The sequence below is a fragment of the Aulostomus chinensis genome, chromosome 8, assembly GCF_037954235.1.
Source record: "Aulostomus chinensis isolate RoL2024-O1b breed Wild chromosome 8, RoL_Achi_v1.0, whole genome shotgun sequence".
NCBI classification, from domain to species: domain Eukaryota; kingdom Metazoa; phylum Chordata; class Actinopteri; order Syngnathiformes; family Aulostomidae; genus Aulostomus; species Aulostomus chinensis.
The window spans coordinates 22,414,143-22,439,673 of NC_141327.1; the positions used below are offsets into that span (position 1 = coordinate 22,414,143).

At 41.8% G+C, this 25,531-nt stretch overlaps 1 protein-coding gene across 5 annotated transcripts in view; it reads right to left on the bottom strand.

Moving 5' to 3' along the window:
* Positions 1 to 186: 186 nt before the first annotated feature.
* The window catches only part of fam13a (family with sequence similarity 13 member A), a 52,506-nt gene continuing 27,161 nt past the window's right edge, over positions 187 to 25,531 (bottom strand). For 2 of the 5 annotated variants that reach the window (XM_086211728.1, XM_086211732.1), the window contains 17 exons: positions 22,017 to 22,058; positions 21,686 to 21,880; positions 20,216 to 20,420; positions 17,272 to 17,345; positions 17,023 to 17,065; positions 9,888 to 10,041; positions 7,776 to 7,844; positions 5,717 to 5,930; positions 5,494 to 5,635; positions 5,308 to 5,389; positions 5,017 to 5,222; positions 4,795 to 4,878; positions 4,075 to 4,170; positions 3,138 to 3,221; positions 1,715 to 1,911; positions 1,485 to 1,586; positions 187 to 1,387 (listed from right to left, as the gene is read on the bottom strand). In XM_086211728.1, the coding sequence (XP_086067854.1) occupies positions 1,264 to 1,387; positions 1,485 to 1,586; positions 1,715 to 1,911; positions 3,138 to 3,221; positions 4,075 to 4,170; positions 4,795 to 4,878; positions 5,017 to 5,222; positions 5,308 to 5,389; positions 5,494 to 5,635; positions 5,717 to 5,930; positions 7,776 to 7,844; positions 9,888 to 10,041; positions 17,023 to 17,065; positions 17,272 to 17,345; positions 20,216 to 20,420; positions 21,686 to 21,880; positions 22,017 to 22,058 (2,113 nt within the window). In that variant the 3' untranslated portion in view covers positions 187 to 1,263. The remainder of the gene's footprint in view (positions 1,388 to 1,484; positions 1,587 to 1,714; positions 1,912 to 3,137; positions 3,222 to 4,074; positions 4,171 to 4,794; positions 4,879 to 5,016; positions 5,223 to 5,307; positions 5,390 to 5,493; positions 5,636 to 5,716; positions 5,931 to 7,775; positions 7,845 to 9,887; positions 10,042 to 17,022; positions 17,066 to 17,271; positions 17,346 to 20,215; positions 20,421 to 21,685; positions 21,881 to 22,016; positions 22,059 to 25,531) is intronic. The other 3 variants (XM_086211730.1, XM_086211729.1, XM_086211731.1) reach the window with 3 other exon arrangements.

Consider the following 25,531-nt stretch of genomic DNA (forward strand, 5'->3'; position numbering starts at 1 on the left):
CGCTGCAACATGTTCCTGTTCCTTTTTTTTGAAATATTTGTTGAGTAACTGATCAATGGAAAAAAAAATGTCACGACCGTCTTCATAACCGATAACCTCAGCATTTTTCCATTATTTTGACTCATGGAATCAACAGATGAACTAAGAGAGGTGATAGATATGAAAGAATCCACACAGAACAGAGAGTCAGTAAAAATAAGATTTCATTCATGTTATATACAAAATACAAATACAATTTATGTACTAAAATGTACACACTCAAAATTATTAAGCTTTGCCAGTGTTGAAATTCAATAAAAACGAAATTTACACTGATTATCATTCCATTTTGGAGAAAGAGAAGAAACATTTACTTGCTTACAGAAATGTAAACATACGCAGGCATCCATATTTACAAAGAGCCTCGGAGCTCCGGAGATGAAGGAAAGCACGAAACTGAGCTTTGAACTCCAAAGGTTAATCAGCGTGAGCACAAACATAACAGTGATTTAACAGTGAGAAAATAGCTTATTTAAGTACATGAGGGGGAAAAAAAGCACATTAAATATCCAGTCAGACATTACAAACAAGTTCTAGTGATCACAAAATACACAGTTTTACTGAAAGTAAAGATTTGTGACTTTTTATTGTGTGCAATTTCTCATGTGAGTCACTGTCTTTTGGTTTTATCGATGTAGAAAACTACTTATTTTAGTGAGCAAGTACTCGATTCCACTTCTAGAGAAGTAACAGGATCATGAACTGAGCTAGCGAGGCTCATCTAAAGAATATTCTTCAGCTGATTTGAAGTTATACAAATAGTAACTTCTCCCTTACAAAAATACACATGAATCTCAATCACTAAAATCCTTTTTAAAAAATAGCTTTCATATCTATCATTTAAGACTTCTACTGTAAAAGCGAGAGAAAATGTACAACTCTGCTCAGATGTTCGGAAAGGTTACAAATAAATTAGTAGTGATACAGGTGTGATTCTTTGCTGAGTTTGGTGTTGGTCGTGTGCCTGATCTCGATGGAAAGGAGGTTTGCTGCACATTCTCAGGTGGAGCAGGTGAGTCTGTGTCACTTTGAATCGGCTACAGGTCAGCCGTTCACCACGGTCTCCGCAGGGGACACCCCCCCCTCCACAGGACGGATCAACAACGGGCTGCACTCGGAGCCAAAAACACAAGTGGCGACTTCAGCTGCAGGGAGAGACGTGTTTGATGAAGCACCGGTCCGTCTAAGAGTCTTTCTACTGTTTTTTTGTTTTTTTTTTTCTTGTCAGATGAACTTGGTTGAGTCTCTTTTGCTGATGAGGACTTCCAGCAGCCGCAGCTTGGCTTTAATGTGCTTGTATTCGTTGTACTCCACTGCCAACGGGGAGCGGTCCTCCTTCTGCACATTTCTGCAAGAACCAGACGTGGGTGGAGAATGTTAAGAAGAGTGTTCAGCTGTGGAAAAGCCATGACGTGAGTGTTTCTGTTGTGTAATCTGAGTTTTACCTTCCATTCTGCCTAAGGAACTGGTCCTCGAACTCTTTAAGATTCTTGCGGATTCTCTTCTTCTCCTCTCGGGTCTCCTGGAGTTGCTCCACCAGTTCTTGTCTGTGTGTGTGTTTGTGAGAGGGGAAAGACAGAGAGAGAGAGAGAGAGAGAGAGAGAGAGAGAGAGAGAGACGTTGAAATATCTAATACTGAAATATCACGATGTGAGAGGTTTCTCTGCTGGCTTACGTGGTGGCGGAGTGCAGGTTAGACAGACGCATGTCGATGGAGTTCTTGGAAGGTGAGAGTTCATCCACTGGAGAAATGAAACCGTCCACTTCCTCATCCATGTGCTCGAGGAACCCGAGCACGCTGAGGTCGGGTCGAACGGTGACGGTGAACTGGGTCTTTGAGTCTCCGTCGTCCTCTGATCCGTCCTCTTCCTCCTGTGGGAGTAAAGACAGGTGAGCTGGTGGTCAGGGGGCTGAAAGGTGACGTCATACAGGAAGTCGGCTGGCCTCCATGCTCCAAGACTGCGGTGCATCATGCAGCATTAGTCTCCACCACGAGAGGTTAAAAATCACCACGGTACAACAACAACCAAATGCCCCACGGTCCTGGTGTGTGATTCACTCGTTAGTATGGAAGTTAATGAACTATGACACACGATCCACGATGAGACGACCAGATCCCGAACACCACCACACAGCCTTCAAACGCAGCCAGGATGCAGCTCTGTTGGGATGAGTCTTAAACACTCTCACTGAGATCGAGTATTGCAGACTTTTAGTAGTTTCTCACTTCTAGTATCTGTCATAAAACTGTAGTCATTGAGGCAAAAACTGCAATCTGAGAAGACAACGAGTATCCCTCCCCTCCTTTCATCTGTTCATTCTCCCTCTTCAAATAATAAATATTGATAATAATAACTATTATAAATCTTCTAGTACAACTACTAATTGGAACAATATACTAGAAATACTGATAATAATATACTACTACGACTACTTAAAATGATTATCATTTTATTAGTTGACACCTCTGTTTCTAATTCGCTTCCTTATAAAAAATATCATTATGTATTATTTTTCAGACTCGTTTATTCATCTATTTGGTTTTTAGTTTTATGAGAGAAAACCACTTGAAATACAAAAACAATGTAAAACAAAAAACAAACAAACGTTGTCACCAGAGATGTATTCTTATATAGTTTGACGTGTTTCCTTTCTGATAAGTATTTTCCACTTTTTTATAATTCATATTCGATTTTTTGAAAGGTTAATCAGACTGAAGGCCAAGGAAGGAGTTCACTGTGAAGGGAAACTGTGCAAATGACAATAGAAAACCTTTGCCTCTTGTGTATTTCAGGGTATTCTACAGCTTAACTCCGTCTTTGCTGCTACAGATCTCAGCAACTACAAAGTTATTGTCAAGACAACAATGAAAACAAGACCAAAAGTTGCAACGAGCCACAGTTAACCTTTCAAATATTCGTCTAGTGAACACCACAGAGAGACTCCAACGGGAGATCCAGGCAGCCACTGATTCAACATTTCTATGGATGCTTTTCTACAGAAGCAGCTGCCCAATCAACAGGCAGCAATCAGGGGTGGATGGTAGTAACAGGGGTGTGGGATGAGGGTTGATTATTGAAGCAGCAGCAGCTCTTCACCTTGATATCATCGAAGAAGAGCGCGGTTTCGCCCTCGATAATGGGCTGAAGGAGGGGACCTCGACGCTTGCTGGAGGGAGAGCCCTGTGATGACGGTTGAGAAGCAGCGTTAAACACCGCTACTGGCTAACTCTGCAGCCAGGACTCCCTGCCGCTCTTGCTTTGTTCTTTCTTTCTTTTCTTTCTTTTTTTTTTTCACAGAAAGGTTCCACAGGGAAAAGTGATTAAAGGCTCATATGTGGGTCGACTTGGAGCCATCTGTGTAACCCAATTTAACATCCAAATATCACAACAGCTGCTGACTTTGTCACAGGAGCAGAACACAGCTGAAGAATCAAATCAGACGATGAAAATGACGGTCTTCTTCATGTCTGTGACATTAATTCAGGTCAAAGATCTGAGTTTCATGCCAAAAGTGACCAAAAACACAACATTTCACTAAATTTAGGAAGAGAATAATCTGGATTATATTGACTACCTGTGCCAGAATGATTTGACCTTTCCAGGATAATAAGAATGCTGCATCGTGACTACTACTGTATAGAATAATCTATAGCAGCAGTCACAATCTGCATTATAGAGATTAGAGATTATATAACCACATACATTACGACCATAATGCAGATCATATCTTACATAATAAAACAGTTATAAAACAGGTAGAGTACAAGAATAATACAGAAGAGACGGTATAATCTCTCAGATGACTATGACCTCATTTCACTCATGGGGAGCTGCTGAAGCTGCACCTAAAGCCTGGAAGGTGGGTAACGCACACGTAGCACGACCGTTGTTAGCTTCTACCGCTGCCGCTAAAGCCAACATGGGCCGGGATTAAGTGTCCGCACACGTTTTGACGATGTGCTGCTCTTTGTCGCTCGCTTGTCCAAGAGCAGCTGTGGAGGGAAAAGGGCGGAGTCGAGATGTGGTGACTTACAATGACAGGGATGGTGGAGGCTCGGCACAGAATCTGCTTGACCAGTCGGTATCTATCGTACAGAGGTTTCATGATTTGCCTCTCGCTCTTGGTGACCTGAAGCACACAAACAAAGAATCCTTGTTAGCACGTTAGCAAGACAAGTGCACGCTTGATGTCACTCGTGCTCACATAAAACAAGTGGACAGCCAACTAAGACTGACCCAGTACTGAAGACAACTCCTCAGCCTGCTTATTAGAGCAGAGGGAAGCTCATTAACGACAAACCACCGAGGCACACAGCACGAGGACAGAGGTGACAGCAAGGTCAGCCTCACTTCCTCCTAAAGGACAGCAGGGATCATGGATCTGATCTGACATCACAGTTTTCTGACCTCGGCAGTATTGCCTGTCAACTTATTTTGGGGTTTTATTTTATAACCGAGAAACATGGAAACATTTCTATCCAACAGACTAAAATGGATCCACACAGACGCGTGCGCGCACACACACACACACACACACACACACACACACACACACACACGTGCACAAGCGCACACAGAAACTCTAGCATGAGGCATTATTCACCCTTGACTTGCAATCTGGGTCACAACGTAGTGGTAAACAAGATTTTCTCTGGGATCAGATACGTTAAGGGGCCTTTTGAAGGGCTTTATGTTCTGTATCTGTCAGTGTGTGTGTGTGCGTGCGTGCGTGTGTTCTGTCAGGATGACTTACAGGTCGGCCGTGGATGCTCTCATAATAGAGTAGAGCTTTCTGTAAGGCCACCTTCTCTGCTCCAATCTGCTCCCGGGTCATATCCTGCCGGCGATGAACAGGAAGTGAGTTGGAACATTTCAGATTTGAGCTCAATTTTTTTGTTATTCATGACTGTTTGTAACACACATGTAGGATCCATTTGCTAGCTAAATTCATCTATGATTTAATTATGAGCTGTACCTTGATGTCCTCGGGGCGGTTCACCTCCTCTCTCTTCTCCTGCAGCTTCTTCAAAATGGCTTCCAGCGTGCTCTCCACAGGCGGCTTCGGCACCTTCTCCTGCTGGGGTTTCTTCTCCAGTTGAGAGCCGAAGCTTTTGGGCAGCGTGTTGCTGCGCTGGCGAGTCAGAGGTGGCAAGTCCTCCTCAGACTTCATCAGCTTGTGTTCTGATGACATAATATTTGAGTTTCAGTGGCAGGTTTATAATACAGGCAGGAGTTTAGAGGAGTTGTTTTCATGTCCTTGTCTGACCTTTTAGCTCTTTACGTAGCTTTGAGAGTTCGGTCACCCATCTCAGCACCTCTGGGTTTGCAGCTTTATCACTGTGGGAGGGCTGGATGAAGACAAAACCCGATGACAAACGTGTTCTCTTTTAAAAATGACAAACACAAATATATTAACCATAAACTTCTAAAGAAAGCGGGTGCGACTACCTACCCTGTATTTTCGCTCCTCTTCAAACCTCTCCTCAAATCTGTGGATCTTTTTCTTCAGCACATGAATCCTCTTTGTGAGCTGAGCAGATGTCAGTTCCTCTTTCTCATCGTCACAGGAGCCAAGAGATGAACTCCTCCTACGACTGGAGTTAAAACTGAAGATGTAAAAATATTTCACCGCGTATCATTCAATATATCCTCACAAGAAAATAAGACGGGATTACCTGACAAATGAGTGTGCGTTTGGCGGTGACGGCGGCACCTCAGTGTCGTCCAGGTACTGCTGGCACTGTCCGTAGGCATAAAAGCGAGGGGAAAGCATCGGATCACTGTCCTCCTCCAGCAGCTGGCGGATCAGGCGTCCTCCTGCGTGGGGGGAGAGTCTAGCCTCCTCACGGTCCATGCTCTCCCTTTGCAAAGAGTAAGCTGGTACAGGTTCTGTGTAAGACACAAACATTTACCGTTGAGATGAGAGAGTCTTTGCCTTTCGAAAGACTTTTGAGAGGAATCGCAGGAATAAAGGTGGCAATCAATCAGGGAGTTAACCGGCAACATTCCTGGCAACTCTGCAGCTACAGCGCAACACCATAAAACTCTCCCTCTTGAGTTTAGATCTACTTGAGCTACAATGATTTGATCATCAAAAATATGCAAGAAACGACTTGGCTAATCATTTTCAAATACAAACACTTCTAAATCTGGTTCCAGCTTCATGAAAGTGGGAATTTTCTGTTTTTCTTTCTTTGCATTCCAGACTATTAATGAAAAAACAAGCTGATTGAAAGGATCAGCTTGATACTTTGCACTTCAAATCATTAAAAAATAAGCCTAATAACCAACATAAAAATAAGCAAAAGTGAATAAAGTAATACTTAGTAAGGACATTCAAATAACTACAACCCATATTACTGTATTTGTACTGCTCCACGTTGATGAAAGAGAGATTTGTTGAACTCTGAACTATCTCAACGGGGATATTTTCGCATATCGGATTCTAATCCAGAAAAGAAAACCAATCAGTTCTAAATTATTATCTCCTCTGATCATTTTTGAAGGATTATGTGTAAGCAACCTGTGGTTTAGCTCAGAGGCTTGTGAGAATGTGCACACCTTTGCTTGTTTTCAAAGGATCAACACCAAATCTCCTCCTACAGACAGTGAGAGGCCGTTTCTCTCCCTGGTTACATCTCTGCTCTTCTCTGGTTCTATGGAATCACTGGACGTGATTAAAAACGTCCACTGGAGACTGGACAGCCAGCCACAGATGCTGTGAAACAGTGAGGGAGTCACACCGCTCTCTCTCTCTTCATCCTCTGGTTACAGTCGCCACTCTGGCAATAATTATGTCTGGTGAAAATAGCCGTGCAGATAGCCTGACAATCCCCTGGCTATTAATAATGCAGGGCTCTCCGTGGGATAATGTCAGGGCGCGACCCCTGCTGAGAGACACCGTGATGAGTTTGTGTTTTAGTTTCCACTCAGCATGGTGAGATGTTAAGTTTATGTGTCTGTTCAAACACATGTGCATGAGAAAGGCTAGACGGAGAAATATCAGACTAACAATAAGGGGCAGCGGCTCTATAGAAGCGTGGAAACTGTGTCGAAACATGACACTCGGCAGGATTAACGATTTCATGGAAAAGGGGAGACCCAAAAAATCAGGAGACTCTTGAAATATACTGAGGAGTGGCCACACCAGGGGAAGACACAGAGGGAGGGAAAACAACCTCTGAGGGAAACCTACAGTCAGAGAAAACATTCAAGGTGTCAGTGTGAAGCCGTGAAAATATGCACGTCCAGTCTAAAACTGCACATGCATATTTTTCTTAGCCGGGGTCAGTCGGGCCATTTACCAAACAACTTAGCTCAAGTTGCAGCTCTGGAAACCCGGGGGTCCTCCTTTACCTCTCGGTACGTGCAGTTTATCAAGTCGCATGTTAATGCTGGCTCTCCGGGGCAGGTGAGGCTCTCAATCACTCCGGGGTCTATTATCTATCTCAGAAAGCCGTGCAGCGGGCCAGTGAAGCTCCATGGCGTTTGTAATTAATCCTTTTAAATCAAATGCTTGCTGATGCTTCAAGATCAACTAGACTAATGAAACAAAAACATGCCAGTTTGCCATTTCACTAAAGGTTGTTGAGTGTGACGTTTGGCCACAATGTTCCAGACCATTCGAGCATGTTGCCATGCAGTGGAAAAGGTCATTCAGACAAGCCTTTTCTTTCTTCTCAGGCATGTTATTCCAGCAAAGCAGGCCAGCACTGACAGTGATGGAACACTTACCATCGTAACAACTTGGATGGAAAATGCTTTTGAAATCAAGGAAGGGTGAGTTAAAGAAGGCAGGAGAATCTAGAGGAGCAGAAAAGGAAGGCAACGTTAAATAACAGACAGGGTGAGACCACAACGCTTCCCTCTAGTGATGTCAAATTATGAGAGAAGGGTCCCCAGCCACATGAGAGCCTCTTCCTGTACAAATGTCTCTTGATGCCTTTCCACCCTCACTGGCAGACAGCAAGGACAAATCAGCAGGAAATATCAGGTCACCATGACAGGCGCTGGCACAAAGTGTACTGGGATAAGGGTCTCACAACACTGCCTTATGCCCTTCATGCCTGCTTGTACAGTATTACACCTTCTGTACTGCAAACACACATCCTCCAACAATGCCATTCTAACCATATTATTAGCTGCTGAGTCAGTTTGGTGCTTTAAGCAAGGACATCAATGGTTTGGCACTCCTTAGTTAAGAACAAACAAGCTGGCCACATTGAAAGAAAAAAACATTTATAATTACATTTACACAATGAAACTTGGTGCTACGACAAACCCGCTCACTGTCATGCTGCACAGAACCTGATCTGGTCTCAGACATAGAGAGGAAACGCTGTGGTAGTGAAGAGTCGGCCAATCACACTGGCCCCCTGTGGGGCACTCGCTATCAACTCGGTTACCAGGACAGAATGTACAACAGGATGGAGGCACAATATAACGGATCCCACATGAAATGTCTGTCGGTGTGAAGCAGCCACCTGGATTGTAAATGTCTTGAACAGCTTCTCCTTCCACATCCTCCCACAACATAAATAGTATCTTTAGGCCGCTACGCCTTCACGCAGGCTCAAGCAGGAGTGGGTTTGTTAGCTCAGCCTCAATATTTCAGTACTTGACTTGACTTCTCAATCCTGCACATACAGCAACAAGCAGAGCTCTGCTGGGTCTCATGTATCGTATCTGGCCACTAGAGAGCTCTCTAAACATGCACTTGCACGCCAATGCACCAAACATGTGGCAGCTGAAGTTGACAATTCTGTTCTGGACCTCATGTTGAACAAGAAACACTGATAGGTTTTGCAGAGCAAAACCATAAACACAAGCCAAAACAGGTAGGAACGAACCTGTTGGTTATCATTCCAGTGTGCGGAACAGAAAAAAGGTGCTTGGCTTCTACTGTTGAACACGAAAAAAACCTCCACCCACCTCCGCTGTGTTGCAATGTCCTAACTAAACAATCACAGTGCACAGCGATTGTGCATGATTTCCTCTCAGCACAGACGCCAATGCATCTGCTAGTACAAACACATCAATAAAAAATTTGAAAGGACTCTGGCAAAAGACGGGGGTGAAGAAATAACATCAGATAAGCAAGCAGTGCTAAATTACAGCGATGTACTAGATTCAATTGATATAAAGCTGCAAACGAATGCACAGACATCACTGACTGTGTTTCTAGCAGCTTATTACATCATATTTAACCTGAATTTAACCCAGAATCAACAAACATTCCCCCCCCCATCTTCAGCCACTTATCTGTTCCACTGTTATCACAATCCCAGCAGCACTTTAATGATTAATTTGGACTGGGAATTACAGCAGCAGCAGCAGCAGCAGCACGTCTGTAAACAATTCACTGATGCATGCTGGTATAAACACAGTTTCTTTCTTCAATAACAGCACAAGAGAAGCTCAATCTTTCTGTTTTTGCACTGAAATTAAACAAAAAAAACCTCAAGGTTCCTATGTGGTGTGACTCAACGGCGTCAAAACACACACACACAAAATTACAGGCAGTGCAGCACACATTTCCAGTGAGTGCGTCTCGTGCATGTATAGGTGGCTCGGGACCTTAAGAGGATCTTTTGCAATTAAATCCTGCAGAGGCAAAAGGAGCTGCATCAGGAGGAGGAGAGGTAGCAGAAGGTGTGCAGCTGCTCCCCAGACAGCCATGTGCAGAGCTGGGTGGAGGAAGGGGGGGTGTCTGGGCATGTGCATGTTGTGTGAGAAGGGGGCTATGCTAGATACTATAAGACATAACCCAAAATGGAGCAATGCAAAGTGAGAATGTGTGAAAAAATTTAATCATGTAAACAACAAGACCGTGGCATCTTCTCTCACCTCCCCAATTGTTGTCCTCGGTCAGTGCTGTCAGGTCCAGCCGGGGCACGTCCTCACAACTCGTCTTCTCACAGTCTGGATCTCGCACCTCTCCTCCGCCGACCCTCCCCGTGTCACAAGTGACGGGCGACTCCTGGATCTTCATCCTTAACGTCTGCACAACCATGAGAGAGCAGAAAAGAGCGCTCAACAACGATGACCAGCCTGTGAACACACTCTTTAAGTTTAGACACACACTCCCTCAGGCTTGCCCTGCCCTAGCAGAGGGGGCAGCTCCCTGCTCGCCATTGGCTGCTTCAGCTGGCCAAAACATCCGCCCATCTGTCTTTAGCTGAGTGTGGGAGAGAGGATTGGCTCCACCCACTGGAATCCCTCCCTCTTTCCCTCATTTTTTTCCCTATCTCTCTTTTCTCAACAGTAGTCCTCCTTGCTTTCTCTCCTGCCTGCCATGCATGTATTCCCTACCCGAGCACCACCCTAGACTTGTTTGTTTCACAGCAGCAAGAACAGAAGGGAGGGGTGGAGGGTGCTGTTGAGGGAGGGAAGGAGAGGGAGGGAGGTGAGAACAAAAAAAAACAAAACAGATTGTAAGCCAGCACACGTAGGCTGACTGGGATTTTTTTCTTTCCTTCTCTGAAGCCAAATGTTCAGGTTAGGAAAGAAGAACTACGTCCATTATTTCTCTACCATCACTTCCTCCACTTTCCTCCATGCTCACCCTCCGCCCGTCCCCCTCACCTCTCTCTTCTTCCCAGCTGAACTTTCTCCAACTAAACTTCCAGCTGCATTTTCACTCCATGCAATCAAATTCCTGAAGAATGTAAATAATTTGAGGAAACAGTGGTTATATTTAGAATGCGTCCATGGATCATTTAGCACTAAACCCATAGGGGTCCCAGTTCCTGTCTGGGCGTGGGAGTCAGCTATTTTTAGGAAAAACAAATCAAGACACCAAACCTCATAAAAGCCACAGGACTACTCACTGGACAGGGTGCGCTTAAATCCACATACAACACTCTTTTGTTTACTTTTTTGTTTATCAATGACACTAAGTTGTTTCTGTCGGCAGGTCTGCAAGAGGTTATGGGTAGCAGGAATATGGAAATATAGGAACATTAAGTCTCTTCAGCTGTTACACAGGAAATAGCCTGCACCAACAAAGTTGTATTAGTGCCCAGAGAACGTGCAGACCGTGACTGTCTAATAGCGGGAACTTCCCCCCGAGCAGCACTTACGGTCACTGTTTTTGCATCAAGAAACCCCCACCCCCACCCCACACACACTGCACTTTATCAACATTGAGTGCACATGCACATACCACCGCCCCCCCCCCCCCCCACACACACACACACACACACTAACAGAAATGTCAGAGCAGAAAATCGAATCAGAGGTAAACAAGAAAGAGTAAATAAACAACAGGACATCTCGTGTGGCAAAGTGAGCGACTGCTCTGACTCATGGAGGTGAACATTAAAGGAGTAATTCTGATTTATTGAAGTGATGTTGTAGATGTGCGTTTTCAGAGCAGAGAAGCCTAGAGTAGCGTTAGCTCTGTAGCTCAGTGCTGTACTGTCATGGAGAAGATCCTTGAAAAAAATGTATTTTATTCCCCCAATAAAATCCCAGCAGCAAAAAAAAAAAAAATCAGTATCACTTTACAAGTACCCAATATTTATCCTCACAGCTTTATTTTTACTGTCAGGCAGTCTGCACATACTGTATTACTCTGCAGTACTGCAGATCAGCTATTTGGGTTTACATGCTTTGTTGCTCTCATTAAAGCTCCATTAGGCCATTCCAATTGGACTGCTGTCACTGATCCAGTATACATGATCGGGAAAGAAAGGATTTCCTCACCAAAATATGTCAGACTCCAAAATGGTAGGTGGCAGTACACACCCTTACAAATGGCATACACTATACTGATAGTATAGGACATGAAAGGACTGTCTGACAGTAGAAGTAAAGTTATTATATTGTTACAAATACAGTATTTGGTGGATTATTTTTTCCCCAGTATACCAGCATCCACAGCAGAAGACTACTGAGAGTCAGAGGTGCCGCTGCTGTTTGCATCTCTGCCCTGATGATGTGCTGACTCACGTCTGCTGAAGGTAATACCTCTACTGCCTCAGACACGAACACTTCAAACTATCAGAATTATCCCTTTAGTCTTTTTCTGGTTGGCATAATTCATAAACTGAGTGGTTTACTTTAGGTTTACAGTGGTTCTCTACAATATCCTGAGATTTCTGATAGTGTAACTGTGAGTCAGCACAATAATCACATGACTTATAAACCAAATCATGAAAGAAGTCTGGGCAATATGATGATGTGTGAAGTGGTTTTAGTGATTCTGTTTCCAGGTCATGAGTTACATGCTCATGTGATCATGAATCCAGCTTGCAACAAAACCTGGAGCAGGAGAGTGAAACTGTAAACACAGAGCAGGAGGAGGAATTCAAACCCGTTCAAGATGAAAGAGAATTTATGGCTATGCAGGGGATGACGAAGCATGAACTTGCAACTGAATCGGCTCTGCCACAAGGTCACACAAACTAGAGAGAAGGGTTTTAGTCCTAATCCAATGCAGTTCAGAACTTTATTTAAAGATAAGACGAACAAATGGGAGTTCCATATCACAGTAATAAAATCAAATGAGTTAAAAAAGGATGTATTATTGTATTCAGTGATGGCATTTATGGCTAAGGTGAAAAATTTATTTTTCAATTTTTTAAATTTTTACATTGGGTTTGGCTGAGCCTGCCTTAGTCTATATAAAAGTTTCTCCTCAGTGCCGTCTACTTTAATTTGAATTATTTGCTCCTGTGCTTTTCCAAAGTGTTGCATCGAAATGTTATCCGATGTAAAGGCCTCTGAACGTGAATAAAGGCCCAAAACACAGTACGTTTTGACAAAAACAAATGTTTTAAATTCAGAGACGTTTCAATCGCACCTCATCAACAAAAACAACCAAACAAGTGAAGCTGGGATTAAGACTTTATTTATCAACTGTTTACAAGTTTAATCATGATCAGGCTAATCACTACTTGTGATCAAAGATGATGATTACTTCTGCAGTGGTTTGGCACCTTGATTGGAATTAATCAAGAACAATTCACCCATGTATGTTCCGTTTACAGATTCACAAACAATTATTAGCTCCTGGTTCATTAACCAGATTGCAGTTTCTAGATTGCTGATGTAAGACAAAGATTTCAGTTGTTTGCTAATGAGCAGCTAGTCTCTGATGTAGTCTCCACTCATTCCTTGATAACAGCTGTACTTCTTGCTAAGTGTTGATGGGAATCATGCAATTATAGTATGGATTCATTAGGCTTCAAAGAGAAACATCTTTGAAGTGAGTGTTATGTAATGTTAGAAGTCTCAGAGGTAAGTTGGGATGAGAGGAGAGCAAATGAACAACAACAGCCCATAGTCTGTGTACACGTGCATCATAGGGGGCCAAGAGGTTTCTTCATCAAGCTGCTGTTATGTTCTTTACCATGCAAATTATTCATCAAAGGAGCCAGAAACTGTCTGGTCACTTTCACCTGATCATTAGTTCGTCCTCTTTGTTTTTGGGGGGTGTTGATGAATCAGCTGTCAGCAGAAAAAATTCTGCAACGTGGCTTCAACGTGGTCTATTACAAGATGCTCCAAGTAACACGCAGGATTAACAAGAGAACAGATGTTACAGCTCACCGTGGACATGCTGTGTACACACACACGCACACACACACACACACACACACACAGTGTTTCTTAGAACATCAACTACTATGTTCACACCAACACACTTAAACCATGATTACATCATCATTAAAGGTCCAGCTGGTGCAACGGCAGGATGAGCAGAGACAGTGCTAGTGTGTGTCTGTGTGTGTGTTGCAGGAGAGAAAGGGAGAGAGAGAGAGAGAGAGATACAGAGAGAGAGAGACAGAGAGAGACAGAGAGTGTGTGTACTTGTATGTCTTTCTTTGTGAAAACCAGTGTGAGATTTGTCACTTTTTGGAAAGTGAGGCCATCCCAAAGTCAGGACGGATTCCAATGGACATTCTGAGCATCAAGAATTAGTTTTAAGGTCACAATTAGTCTTCATTTATGGTTTAGTCCAACTTAGTGACAATTAAGTTTATGGTAAAAAGGCCAAATAATTATGCTATCATAACATTCAAAAAGCCATATATTTTATTGGCATTCATCATTCCTATATTTTTATTGCATTTGTTACTTGCTCTAACTTATAAGTTAATCCATCAATTCCTGCATTCATATTTTATTTTATTTTTTTGCATTGTTGAACGTTTTGGCTAAAATATATTTCAAAGGAAGGTACGGTGTTGAAAAATTTCCTGTGCTCATACTTGTCTATGTGCCATCTCAGCAAAATGCCTCCTAAATTCCAACTTGTGTTTGTTTATACAACCCCCCTCCCCCGACACACACATTGCCCTTCCTCATCCACACAAGGTTGTCTCAACAACACTCTGACAGACAACTGTTGTGTTACTGATTTCTGTGTCAGTGATATTAATGACTAATCAATTAACTAGTTAACTTGTCAAATGTCAGATGCCATAAATCTATCACAAACCCCCACAGACAAGCTACAAATTCACTTCTATCCATTTGAAAAGCTGGAAAGGGAAAAAAGTGAGGAGTTGCTTGACCAGTGACTTAACTAATTGTTTCAGCTGCACACAACAAAGACAACAAAGCAAACACTGTCATCACAAGAAAAGTCACATTAATGGCAATTTCTACAGAAAAGAAAGACACTTCTGTGATAGTCAGTGTTTCTCCAGGCACCATGGAGAGCGCTTCATTCCACAACAAGTGAAACACTTCATCTGCTGAAAAATAATCCACAGTAATGTTTTGTGTTCGCATCTAGCACGCCACTGAGCCCGTGACTGATTTGAATCCTCACTATTAGTTTAGTTTTTTTGTTGGTACAACCTGTCCTGATGGAGAGTCACGAGTGTGCTTGATTTACAGGGACTGAGACTCACACTGACACATTAATACACACACACACTGCACTGACACATACCACAACAAAACACTGATGCTCAATGCTTTTGGTTTGGGTGCAGAGCAGAAACATTTATCTCATATTATGTCATTAAACCATTCCATTTCCATTTTCTTCTACTTATCCTGTTAAGGATCATGGGGGGCTGGAGCCTATCCCAGCAGCCTTTGGCCGAGAGGTGGGGTTCACCCTGGACAGGTCACCAGTCCATCACAGGGCCAACACATATAGACAGACAACCATTCACACTCACAGTCACACCTACGGTCAATTTAGAGTATCAATCAGCCTCGTCCCCTCTTGATGTCTTTGGACTGTGGGAGGAAGCTGGAGTACCAGAGAGAACCCACACAGGAACAGGGAGAACATGGAGACTCCACACAGAAAGATCCTGTGCTGGAGCCAGGACTCAAACCCGGAACCTTCTTGCTGTGAGGCGACGTTGCTAACCACTGCACCACCGTGCCGCCTCTATCATTAAACCGCCAATGTTTATTTTCATCATCAGTAAAACTGTTTATTATTTTTGTGGTAAAATTTAGAAAACGAATAGTTAAAAGTCCTGCAGTCCAGAACCCAAACATATGTATATGCAAGTAAATACAAACATAGTAGCCTGAATGAATGTGTACAAAAAGTTGAAATCAGCAAATGTTTACTATTTTTCCTTTTTGAAAGACACATAAATTTGTCTATCAGCTGCAGTAAACATGGTCCTTGTGCTGATTCAAATTATCAGCAAACCCAAACCAGTCGACATAACACAAAAGATCACTTGACTAATTTCTGATCGTTTGTAAAACTGACAGCAGAAAATGATGTCAGCATGCAGGAGAGATCAGACTACTGCTGAACACCAGGAGGCCTGATGGTATTAGTGATGCTAATGTTGTAACCCTGGCATTAGTGTCTGAGCGGCTGTTGATAGCCTCCGCTCGGACCAGCGCAGCACTGGCTCCAGATGGCCCCTCAGTGGAACAGTGTGGTGGCAGCAGACCGTCAGCCTGAGCTGCGACTAAAATCCATCTGGGATGCTTAGAAGAGATTCCACCATATTGATGCAGCGCTGCATGGTAGTGTTCAGTCGTCCCAGTCCAGATTACAACTGGAGATACTGTCTCCTCACTCTCCACCTCGGATGGCGCTGGTTCATTTCTGCAGCAGTGCTAACTTCGAGAGTTCAGGCTCTCTGTTTTTTAGCAGCTGACCAAAGAAGTAGAAGAAGAAGTAGTCTCAAAGAGTAACTGTGGGGAATTCCCTTTTCACAAGAAAATCTTTTGTGTTTCTGTCGAATTGCAGAGGAGTTTCGGTTCCACTTAAGTAGATATGCAGAAGCATCCTAAAATATCAGAAATAGCACATCCTTGAAATATGCTAAAGGTTGTAATAGATCCTCAGGAGAATGTGCCAATATCACATGTTGCCTTGCCAAGGTGTGAAATGTGTGAAAGTGCAATACCAGCTGAAGGCAATCAAACAAATGTCACCGCCTTGGATGGAATGGCTGTATCAGCAGTGATAAATGCTAAATAATAACATTATCATCATGGTTAAGGTTGAAATTAATTAAGGTCATGTTGGGTTGATGGCAGGGTTATCATAATGTTAGGTAAGGACCCCGGTAGCGACTTGATTCCCAACATTCTTGCACTTACACCGCAGAAACTAAAGAATGCACCAAGGGCCATAAAGTTGGAGTTACTTGAAAGCACAGCACCATGTTTGTGTGATGATATCACACATTGAGTGTGTGACAAAGCGTGAGAATGTGACACCCTGGCATGACTGAATAAAGACTAATAGTCTGCTAAAGGTTAGTAAGACTCAGATTAAAGACAAACATGAGCTTAAACACGGGGCTATATATATCTATCAATTTTTCTCAACTCTATTAACATGTACAGTATCTATATGTTGCTTTATCTACATGTAGAACACACTGTTGCTGAAAGGAGCATCTCTTTTTTTCGTAAAGTATTTATCAATACTTTATAATTACTTTTTACAAGGAGAGCCAAACTTATTTCCTATCAAACACAACCAACACTTTCTGTCTTACATAGCACAGGAGAGTGATGGTGAACTTGAGCTTACCTGTGGGGGAGAAGGAGCGTCTTCATTTCTTGAAGCGTCATTCCTGAGAAATCAGGCAGAGACACATAAGTTAGTTCGTCTGGACTGTTTACATAAGATTCTGTCAGGGTGTTAAGTGTATGTTATAAACTTCACACATGAAGGTTTCTTGAGATAACATGCAGAGCTGCTAGTAGCTTATCAACATGAGACAAGAAAGAGAAATTCAGCAACAATGATGGCATTTTTTTTTTAAGTAAAAGAGTTTACCCTTTTTTAAAAATCTCCATGTGGTTTACTCCAGGTCGTTCATGAGTTCCAGACACACCGAAAACCTCCTTTAACTGTAAACATAACATGTTCAAGGTTATTTATTGAAAAGGTGATTTTAGATCAGACTTTATACACTGTTTAAGAAACAAGCCAGTGGCCAAATATGAAATGGTGGCTCATATAATCTCAGGTTTGATGCAACAAACCATAGATTCTTCATAAACATTTTTGGGCATGGAACCATAAAGATGAAAGCCATAGAAAATATTTAAAAAAAAAACCTTCGTCACTTGTCAAATGATATATAAAACAATATTCTATATATAAAAATGACTCTCAAATACGACAGGACTTTCCTAATGAATTCATTAATTGCGTTGAAAATAGTGAAAATGCCCATCGCGATTTCCCATACATCAAATTAAGTCACGCTTCTATGTATCCATGATTCTGAAGTCAAAATAATCAAAATTATACATACAGAGCAGATGTTAATGTCATAAAATCACCAGTGATGTAAACAGCAGGAGAACACGGAGTATCCTGCCTAAAATATCCTCAGAAAACTCCTCAGAACACACAGCTGCACGCGGCACAGATGGAGCCGCCATGGCAGGTAAAGTGATCTACTCTGCTGATGGGACGTCCTACATACAGTACGTGACCGGTACATTTTAAGGGTTACAAAAATATCTACTTAATACCAGGGGTTAGACAAATATCTACTTAATACCAGATCAAAATGTTCACATCCGTGAGGTAATAAGGGTTGGAATATCTGCATTAAATGGACGACTGTTCAAAATAGAAGCAGATCAGATCTCTGTCAAACTAACTGACTGAAGTTTCAGTTCATGGGAAACGATGCAATTTAAACATTGATAATATCAATTTATACAGATAACATTCACCTTTGATCAAGATATAGAAATGATTCCCTGTAAAGGAATGATTTAATTTGTCAAAAAGTTCCCATAGAAGCAACTTGCTGGATCATATTCTGTCACTGCATAATAAAACCACGCGGGAGGCCATCTGGACGTCAGAGCCTCTTGACAACAAGCTGACAGTCACATAGACGGCTGTTCACACCACCAGAGACGCTCATGAACATTAAACCTCTCCACTCGGACCTCCAGCACAACACTTGCCCAGCCAATCACAGTTGCACCAGGATACCGTATATGTGTCAAGCAGCAGAGGACAGTAACTTAGAAGAAGTACTTAGTAACTTAAATTAAGAATAGCTTTCAAGTTCCCATGCTTCACCTGATGACTTCATGCTGGGAGAAGTTTTTACTTTTATCTCACTTTCTGCTAAACTACATTTATCTCAAACTGGCAAAATTAGCGTTGTTTAAAAATATGAGCTGAAGTCTAAAAACATGGAAAATATGCACTTCCACACTGGCACATGATCATTCTCTGACTGTTTCATCAGTATATCTGAGTTACAAGCACACTGTACTGAGACAATTTCTACATATACAAATAATACATTTGAGAGGTCCAACTGTAATTTCACTGGGGCGCAGACACTCAGAACTTCGTCCACCTCTGATGTCAAGGCGTTGTGTTTCATCAGTTCTGCTATGTAAGAGGCTGGCATGGGGAAAACATATCAAACAAAGTGACAGTCTAGGATTTGGTTCCTTGAGTGTATACCTCAATAAATCTATCTCCACCAGTCAGCTTGTGGGATAGCGAGCCAGGCAGATGAACTTTACACTATCACGCATCAATGTTGAGTTACGCTTACCATATCATATCAAGACTATCCTATCACCCAACCGTGCTCAGTAAAAAGGTCCACAAACCTGACCAATCAAAACAAGAACGCTTAAGAGAGTTAAAACTGAATGAAAGAAGTACTTTGCTCTAGGGCCCGACCGATATGGATTTTTTGAAGCCAATGCCGATTATTGGAGGGAAAAAAATCCGATAACCGATTCATCGGCTGTTTTTTTTTTTTTAATTAAATTTTAAAATTGTGTTGATTTAGGTAATATATATATATCCTTTTTATTGCTGAAGCAAGCAGCACATTAACACAATAACCACCCTTAACATAAGGCCAACAACAATGAACCATTAGCTTTTCAAAATAATAATAAAAACAATAATAATGTGCAAAACAGTAATTCTAACATCCAACTATTTTGTTCATCGTCTCACATCTTTGAAAACAAACAATGAAAAAGAAGAATTATAAGAACAAAATTAAAATATTGACAAGCCCTTTCCTTTCAAAGTGAAACCATGTCTTATTCCCTGCATTTTATTTCTGAAAAAAATCGGCAATTATCGGCCAGTTTAGCCCGATTACCGATTATTCTCAAACGGGCTACAATCAGCCAGGCCCTACTTTGCTCTATCTGAATACCAACATGCCAGTGGTATATGACAAGTTGCTCTGTGGCGCATCATGTTCTTCAGGGGATAAAAGCAGTTGTTATGAGCACACTTATTACTGACCCATACATTTGAACGCCACTGGGGAAAAAAAGTGACTAACAATTAGAGTGGCAAGCTGTGCATTATGAGCCGCTGTGTGACGAGAATGGTCGAGGACCCATTAGGCAGCTGCCCTGCCTCTCGCTCTTCAAACTCACTGTGGTAGACATTTACTCTCTCTATCTAATTGCAGCTGACAGTTAAAGTGCAGTGGCTCTGAAATAAGAGAGAGAGCAGCTGAACTGAATGCTTCTAGAGTCTATGTGTGTTCCATGTCCATTAGAGCAGAATTTCTGGGAGTATTTTGATGCTGATTTTTATGGAAGCCTTGTAAACTGTTGACAAAATGTAGTTTCCTCTATGTTCGGCTGGCATAAGTACTCACAGTGATGTAAAATGTTAACTAAAACAACAAAAAAAAGCAAAAAAAGATGGAGAGAAATCACTTAGATATGAATAGATCAAGAGAAGAAGCTGAGTGACTCACTGTGTGGGTGTCCTGATTGTCAGTGAGCTGCACCAACGTCGGGCTGTGTTTGGACTTCCTGGGTTTAGGGGTTCGTTCAGAGTGACCACTCTGGCCTCCCTGGGAGTCTATACTGCTGCCTGCGTCCTCCCCCACACTGCCTGAGCTGCTTCCAGAGCTGGATGGGATGTTCTCCTTGTTAGTGTCAGCTCTGACAGCCGTAGCTCTGTTCTCCGATGGAAAAGAAAAGGGTGAGGACATCAGACATCTGCCTTCCATCTTCCTCTCTCTAACACACTTTGGCTTGTCTTCATCAGCTTGACAATGAATAAAATGCTTCAGGAAACTAAATGCCGAGCTCATCCTCATTGTTCTTTTACTTATACCTCCTCGAACAGCTAATATGCTGTTTAGCTTTCACGCTAATTCTATTTACTTTCTATTTACTGTCCACCCTCTTGTTGCCATTTTCTTACGTCTTTGGGCTAATGCATGCCACTAATCCTGGTGTCACTGATCTCTCAGACTCCACCAGGTGTCCATCAACAAGGATTAGCTTCTTACTGCAGTGACTTCAGTTGTTATGACTGCACCATGTCTCAGTGGAAGAGGTTTCCATGCAGACAGAAAACCAGTTAACACCAACAGGAAATTCTGGAGTGATATACTGGTGTTGTAATGAGGTAAATGCTTATGATGATAAAGTTAAGGATCTTATTTACCTTTACAGTTGAATTGCAAAAACAGATAAAAGGCCATCTTGAAATGGATTGATGGATGAACAATTAATCAGAGATAGAGATAAAATAACTAAAATCAAATATCAATAAAATAATCGTACTCAATAATTCAAAAAAAATATTTGTATTTATAATTATTGATTTATTATTATTTGTACTAAAGTCTATAGCTCTCGGGGAAAAAAATTAAATATAAAAAAACCCAATACATTTAAGAATTTTCTTCTGCCCAGCCTTTGCTGATGGATTAAATGTCTTTTCTACTTTTTTGAAAGACATTTATATGAAAGCACCTTACTCTGAACTGGATCTACCATCTGATAAATAGGCCTATTTTTCTCTCCTAAATATTCGTACTGGGTGGAGTCTTGAATGACAGACTTACTTACATAATATTACTTCTGACAAGTAGGTCATGTTCTCAGTGTTGTTTGTGTGTCTGTGTGTCACCAGGATTACAAAAAAAAAAAACCCATACGTGACCAATTTCATAGAAACTTGGAGGAGGGGTGTGGCATGGGCCACCCATTGAAAACAAAAGTCACTGATTATCTTTGCTGTCTAAAAATTTGTATACAAATATACTTTTATGCTAAATAAAAGAAAATGTCATATCCTGCACTCGAGATGAGAAAAATTTAAAAAGACCCTTGCAGACAAATGAGATTAGAACAAGATTTTCGTCACATTAAAAGAATTAAAGTGACACACTGCTTTCATTCCAGCAGCATGAAGACAAGAGCCATAATACCTGTTTCTCTCTCTGTGTGTTAAGCCCTCCTCCTGCTGCTCTCTGTGCTGTCGACGTCTCTGTCTAGCAGTTTGCATCACCCGTGGAGGTGTTCGACACAGGGTCAACTCACAGTCATCTGAAATCTGATCTCCTGAAGGGTTTACATCAAAGAGGTGTTGCTCCACAGTTGAATGTATTGTCCTGTCCAGGATACTGTATGGAAAAAACAAAAACAAGATAACACATTGGTAAATTTGTTCTACTTTATGTACCAAGTTTCACCTGGAGACGGTTTCAAGAAATGTCTGTAAATGGATTATTGCAAGAGAGACGACAGAAGTCCACTTACTCTACTACATCTGGTCTGCAGAGGACTGGGGAAAGGTGGTTACTGAAAGAACACACGAGTGGAAGGTGAGTTCATGCTGTAGAAACAGGTGGTCACAACAGGTCAGTGAGCAATGCTGAAAATCCCCCCAGGACTGTTTCTGGCCCTAGGTGATCATGGCAGCTACTGTCCATGAGTGTGTGGAAACTTCAGCTGAGCTCAGAGCATCCCTGTGTCCTCTGAGGGCATCCATGACTACCGCTCATATAAATGGTATTTACTCTTTTACTTTATCTTTCTGTTTTCCTTCTAATGTAAAAAACAAAACAAAACACATATGTGAGACATGCTGAGCAACTGTTATTATTCTTTTATTACACTAAACAAGTGAAAAATTAACTACATGGGTTTACTGAAGGATGCAAGTAGCTATTTTACACATGATGGCCTGATGGTCATTTTCATCTCATTTTGTACATTTTACAAACATAAAATCAATCCCTTTAAGGAAAGAAAAAAAAGAATCGACTGGAGTAACATCCATCCATACATCCATCCATCCTTCCATTTTCTTTTTTTTCCCTGTTTCATCACTTTTTTTGTTTTCATCCTTCCATTTTCTACTGCTTATCCTGTTAAGGGTTGCGGGGTGGGGGGGTGGGGGTGGGGGGTGGAGCCTATCCCAGCAGACTTTGGGCGAGAGGCAGGGTTCACCCTGGACAGGTGACCAGTCCAACACATAGAGACAGACAACCATTCACACTCACAGCCACGCCTACGGTCAATTTAGAGAATCAATCAGCCTCGTCCCCTCTTGATGTCTTTGGACTGTGGGAGGAAGCTGGAGTACCAGAGAGAACCCACACAGGAACAGGGAGAACATGGAGACTCCACACAGAAAGATCCTGTGCTTAAGTCCGGGGTCAAACCTGGAAGCTTTCTTGCTGTGAGGCGACAGTGCTGACCACTGCACCACCGCGCCGCCCAACTGGAGTAACAGTAACATCATTTTGTTTTGTCTTGATTAAGGGATGAATCAGACACATTAAAGAGAAATCAAATCAGAACATTTCGTATTGTGTCTTAAGTGACAATGACATCTGTGAAACCTTTATCTACGCTCCATGAAGCACCCTAATAACAGATCCATATTATATCACCGACTCAACACGTATGGGGGTGACCTGCAAAAACGTTCCATAAACACTGGTGTTGACAGTAATAGCACGGCTTGGCAGAGGCCCTGCACTGATAAACAGACAGATAATAATGCAGTGATGGTACACAGTGAAGGTGACCGTTGAGCGTGTATTGAGGAGACGGGACATTATGTGCACATCCATGCCCATTTTTAGGCCTTGGGCAGGATAAGAGCACATGTGCGAATGGATATCAGCACGCTGGATATTTGTTTTATTTTGCCTTAATGTGAAATTCCTCAGGCATAATGGAGAACGCTATGACGGTGTTAAAATCCTGCTTAACATTTAATGACACGAGCAAAAGAGTAGACAACAACAGTAAATGAGACGTGATTATGACATGCCATATTGCGGGATAACCACATGGTCACTCCGATGTGTTAATCAAACTCAAAGCAGAAATATGAGCTAATTAGGGCTGGGCGACTTGGCTTCAAATCAATAACCTGATTATTTTAAACTTTTATCATGATTACAATTTCTGAGTGATTATTTCGTACTCTTTTTTTTTTTTTTTACACTGTCCTTACACTTGTTAGGTCTGTACAGTAAATATGCTTAACTATTAAAGGGAAAGTATTGACTGAGTTAACTGTTATGAGTTAACTGTAAGAGGTTCTTAATGTCAGTTTTGATCAATTTTAGGTTAATTGTCCACCCCTACTGGTACTTCTTGTGAATATCTGTTCATGATGAAATTTTCAAATTTTTTTTTTTAAATCATGTGATCATTAAAAGATAGTTTAATTTATTTATTCCTGGAATAAAGAATGAAGCAGAGGGGTGAATGTTGCTGCAAGGGCAGCGGACTGAAACCCTGGATTAGCTCCTGGAACAACTGGAAAAATATTAGCCTGCTATCTAATAATAGATCTGGCACTTAATGTGACACGTTAAAGCAACAGAAAATAGTTTAATAGCTTACTAGTATTGCCATAACCTTAGACCTTAACGCCTGAAAATTTCATAGGCAACCAGAAATGCCTGAAAAACAACAGATGTTTGTGAAGGACACCATTTATGTCCACTGGGGACATAAAAGCAAGGAGATGGTCAGTTTAATGTCTGGAGTGTGTGTCAGGGGAGCATGGCTCAGATGCCAGGAGAAATGATCATAGCACATCATGGTTTATAAATGAAGCTTGTGTGGAGCAAGCCGTGTGCAATGGCACTCCTACTTCAGTCAAAGAAATTATTGAACATTTTGATCTTGTGATCCTTTCAAGTGTTTTAGACTGATAATCCTTTCGCCCATGTCAAAAAGAAAAATATTTGAAAAATCCTTTACAGAGATTTAATCATGAGTATTTCCATCCAAGTTCTTCTTGGGGCTCCATGGAACCTCCACTTTACAAAACACTCATTCACAACTAATGTGTTCAAATACAGTGAGAGTTCGGAGTCGCTGTATGTTTGTATATAACTAAGAAAAACTGTTAAAGTTTGGGGGTTGTGGATATTTGTTATGTGACTTGACCATTTCTTTCACGACACGGAAACTGAAACTGTACGTGAATGCCTTTCCGTTGGAAATAAAGTGTACTTTATCGCAATTTATCTCGATGACATCCTGAAAGACGCTGACTCTCTTCAAGTATAAATATTTCATCCAGGCTGGTTGGTGATGTTAAAATCAGATCTGTAATATGTCTCCAAGCGCCCCATTTAGACTGCTGATTAAATAAGCAGTTGAGGGGTGACTGTCTGTCTGTAAGTAGTGTCAAGTGAGAAATATCTGGTTATTAAATATCTTGCGGTAGTCATCGCATTCCCAAACAGTCTTCTGCTTGGAACAGATGAAGTGTGGCAGTTTGGTTAATCACTGCAGGAGGTGACACTGCCGCCTGGAAAGAGCTCTTCCCAATCGTGTAAGCTGAGACAGGAACAGTGCGCAACCACCTCAGTATGAAACGGGATTGTTTCTCAGCATGAAAAAGCGACAGTCTGAGTCACGAAGGCAAAAGAGGCCAGGGGGTAGTGGTGGGGGGGGGGGGGGGGGCAGTGAATCATTGCATCAGAAACAGGCAGTGAATATCACCACCAGAATGCCAAAAACTCTCCCACAGACACGCTGTTAAAAAAAAATTTAAAAAATCATACATTATACAACCAGTGCCAACATCAAAAGTTTGAGCTGGTGATTCCCTCTTCTATGGTTGTCATTCTTAGTTGTGAAAAGTTTCATGTTGCTTTAAAGCCATATAGAGGCTTGAAAACACATGCACGTCTTTTGTCACTGTTTAACAAGAGTGTATGAGCTTAAACAGACTTGTTGCTGTTGTTTAACTTAAAGCGATGACTATGATCCAACTTTATCCTAACTGAGGAATAAAA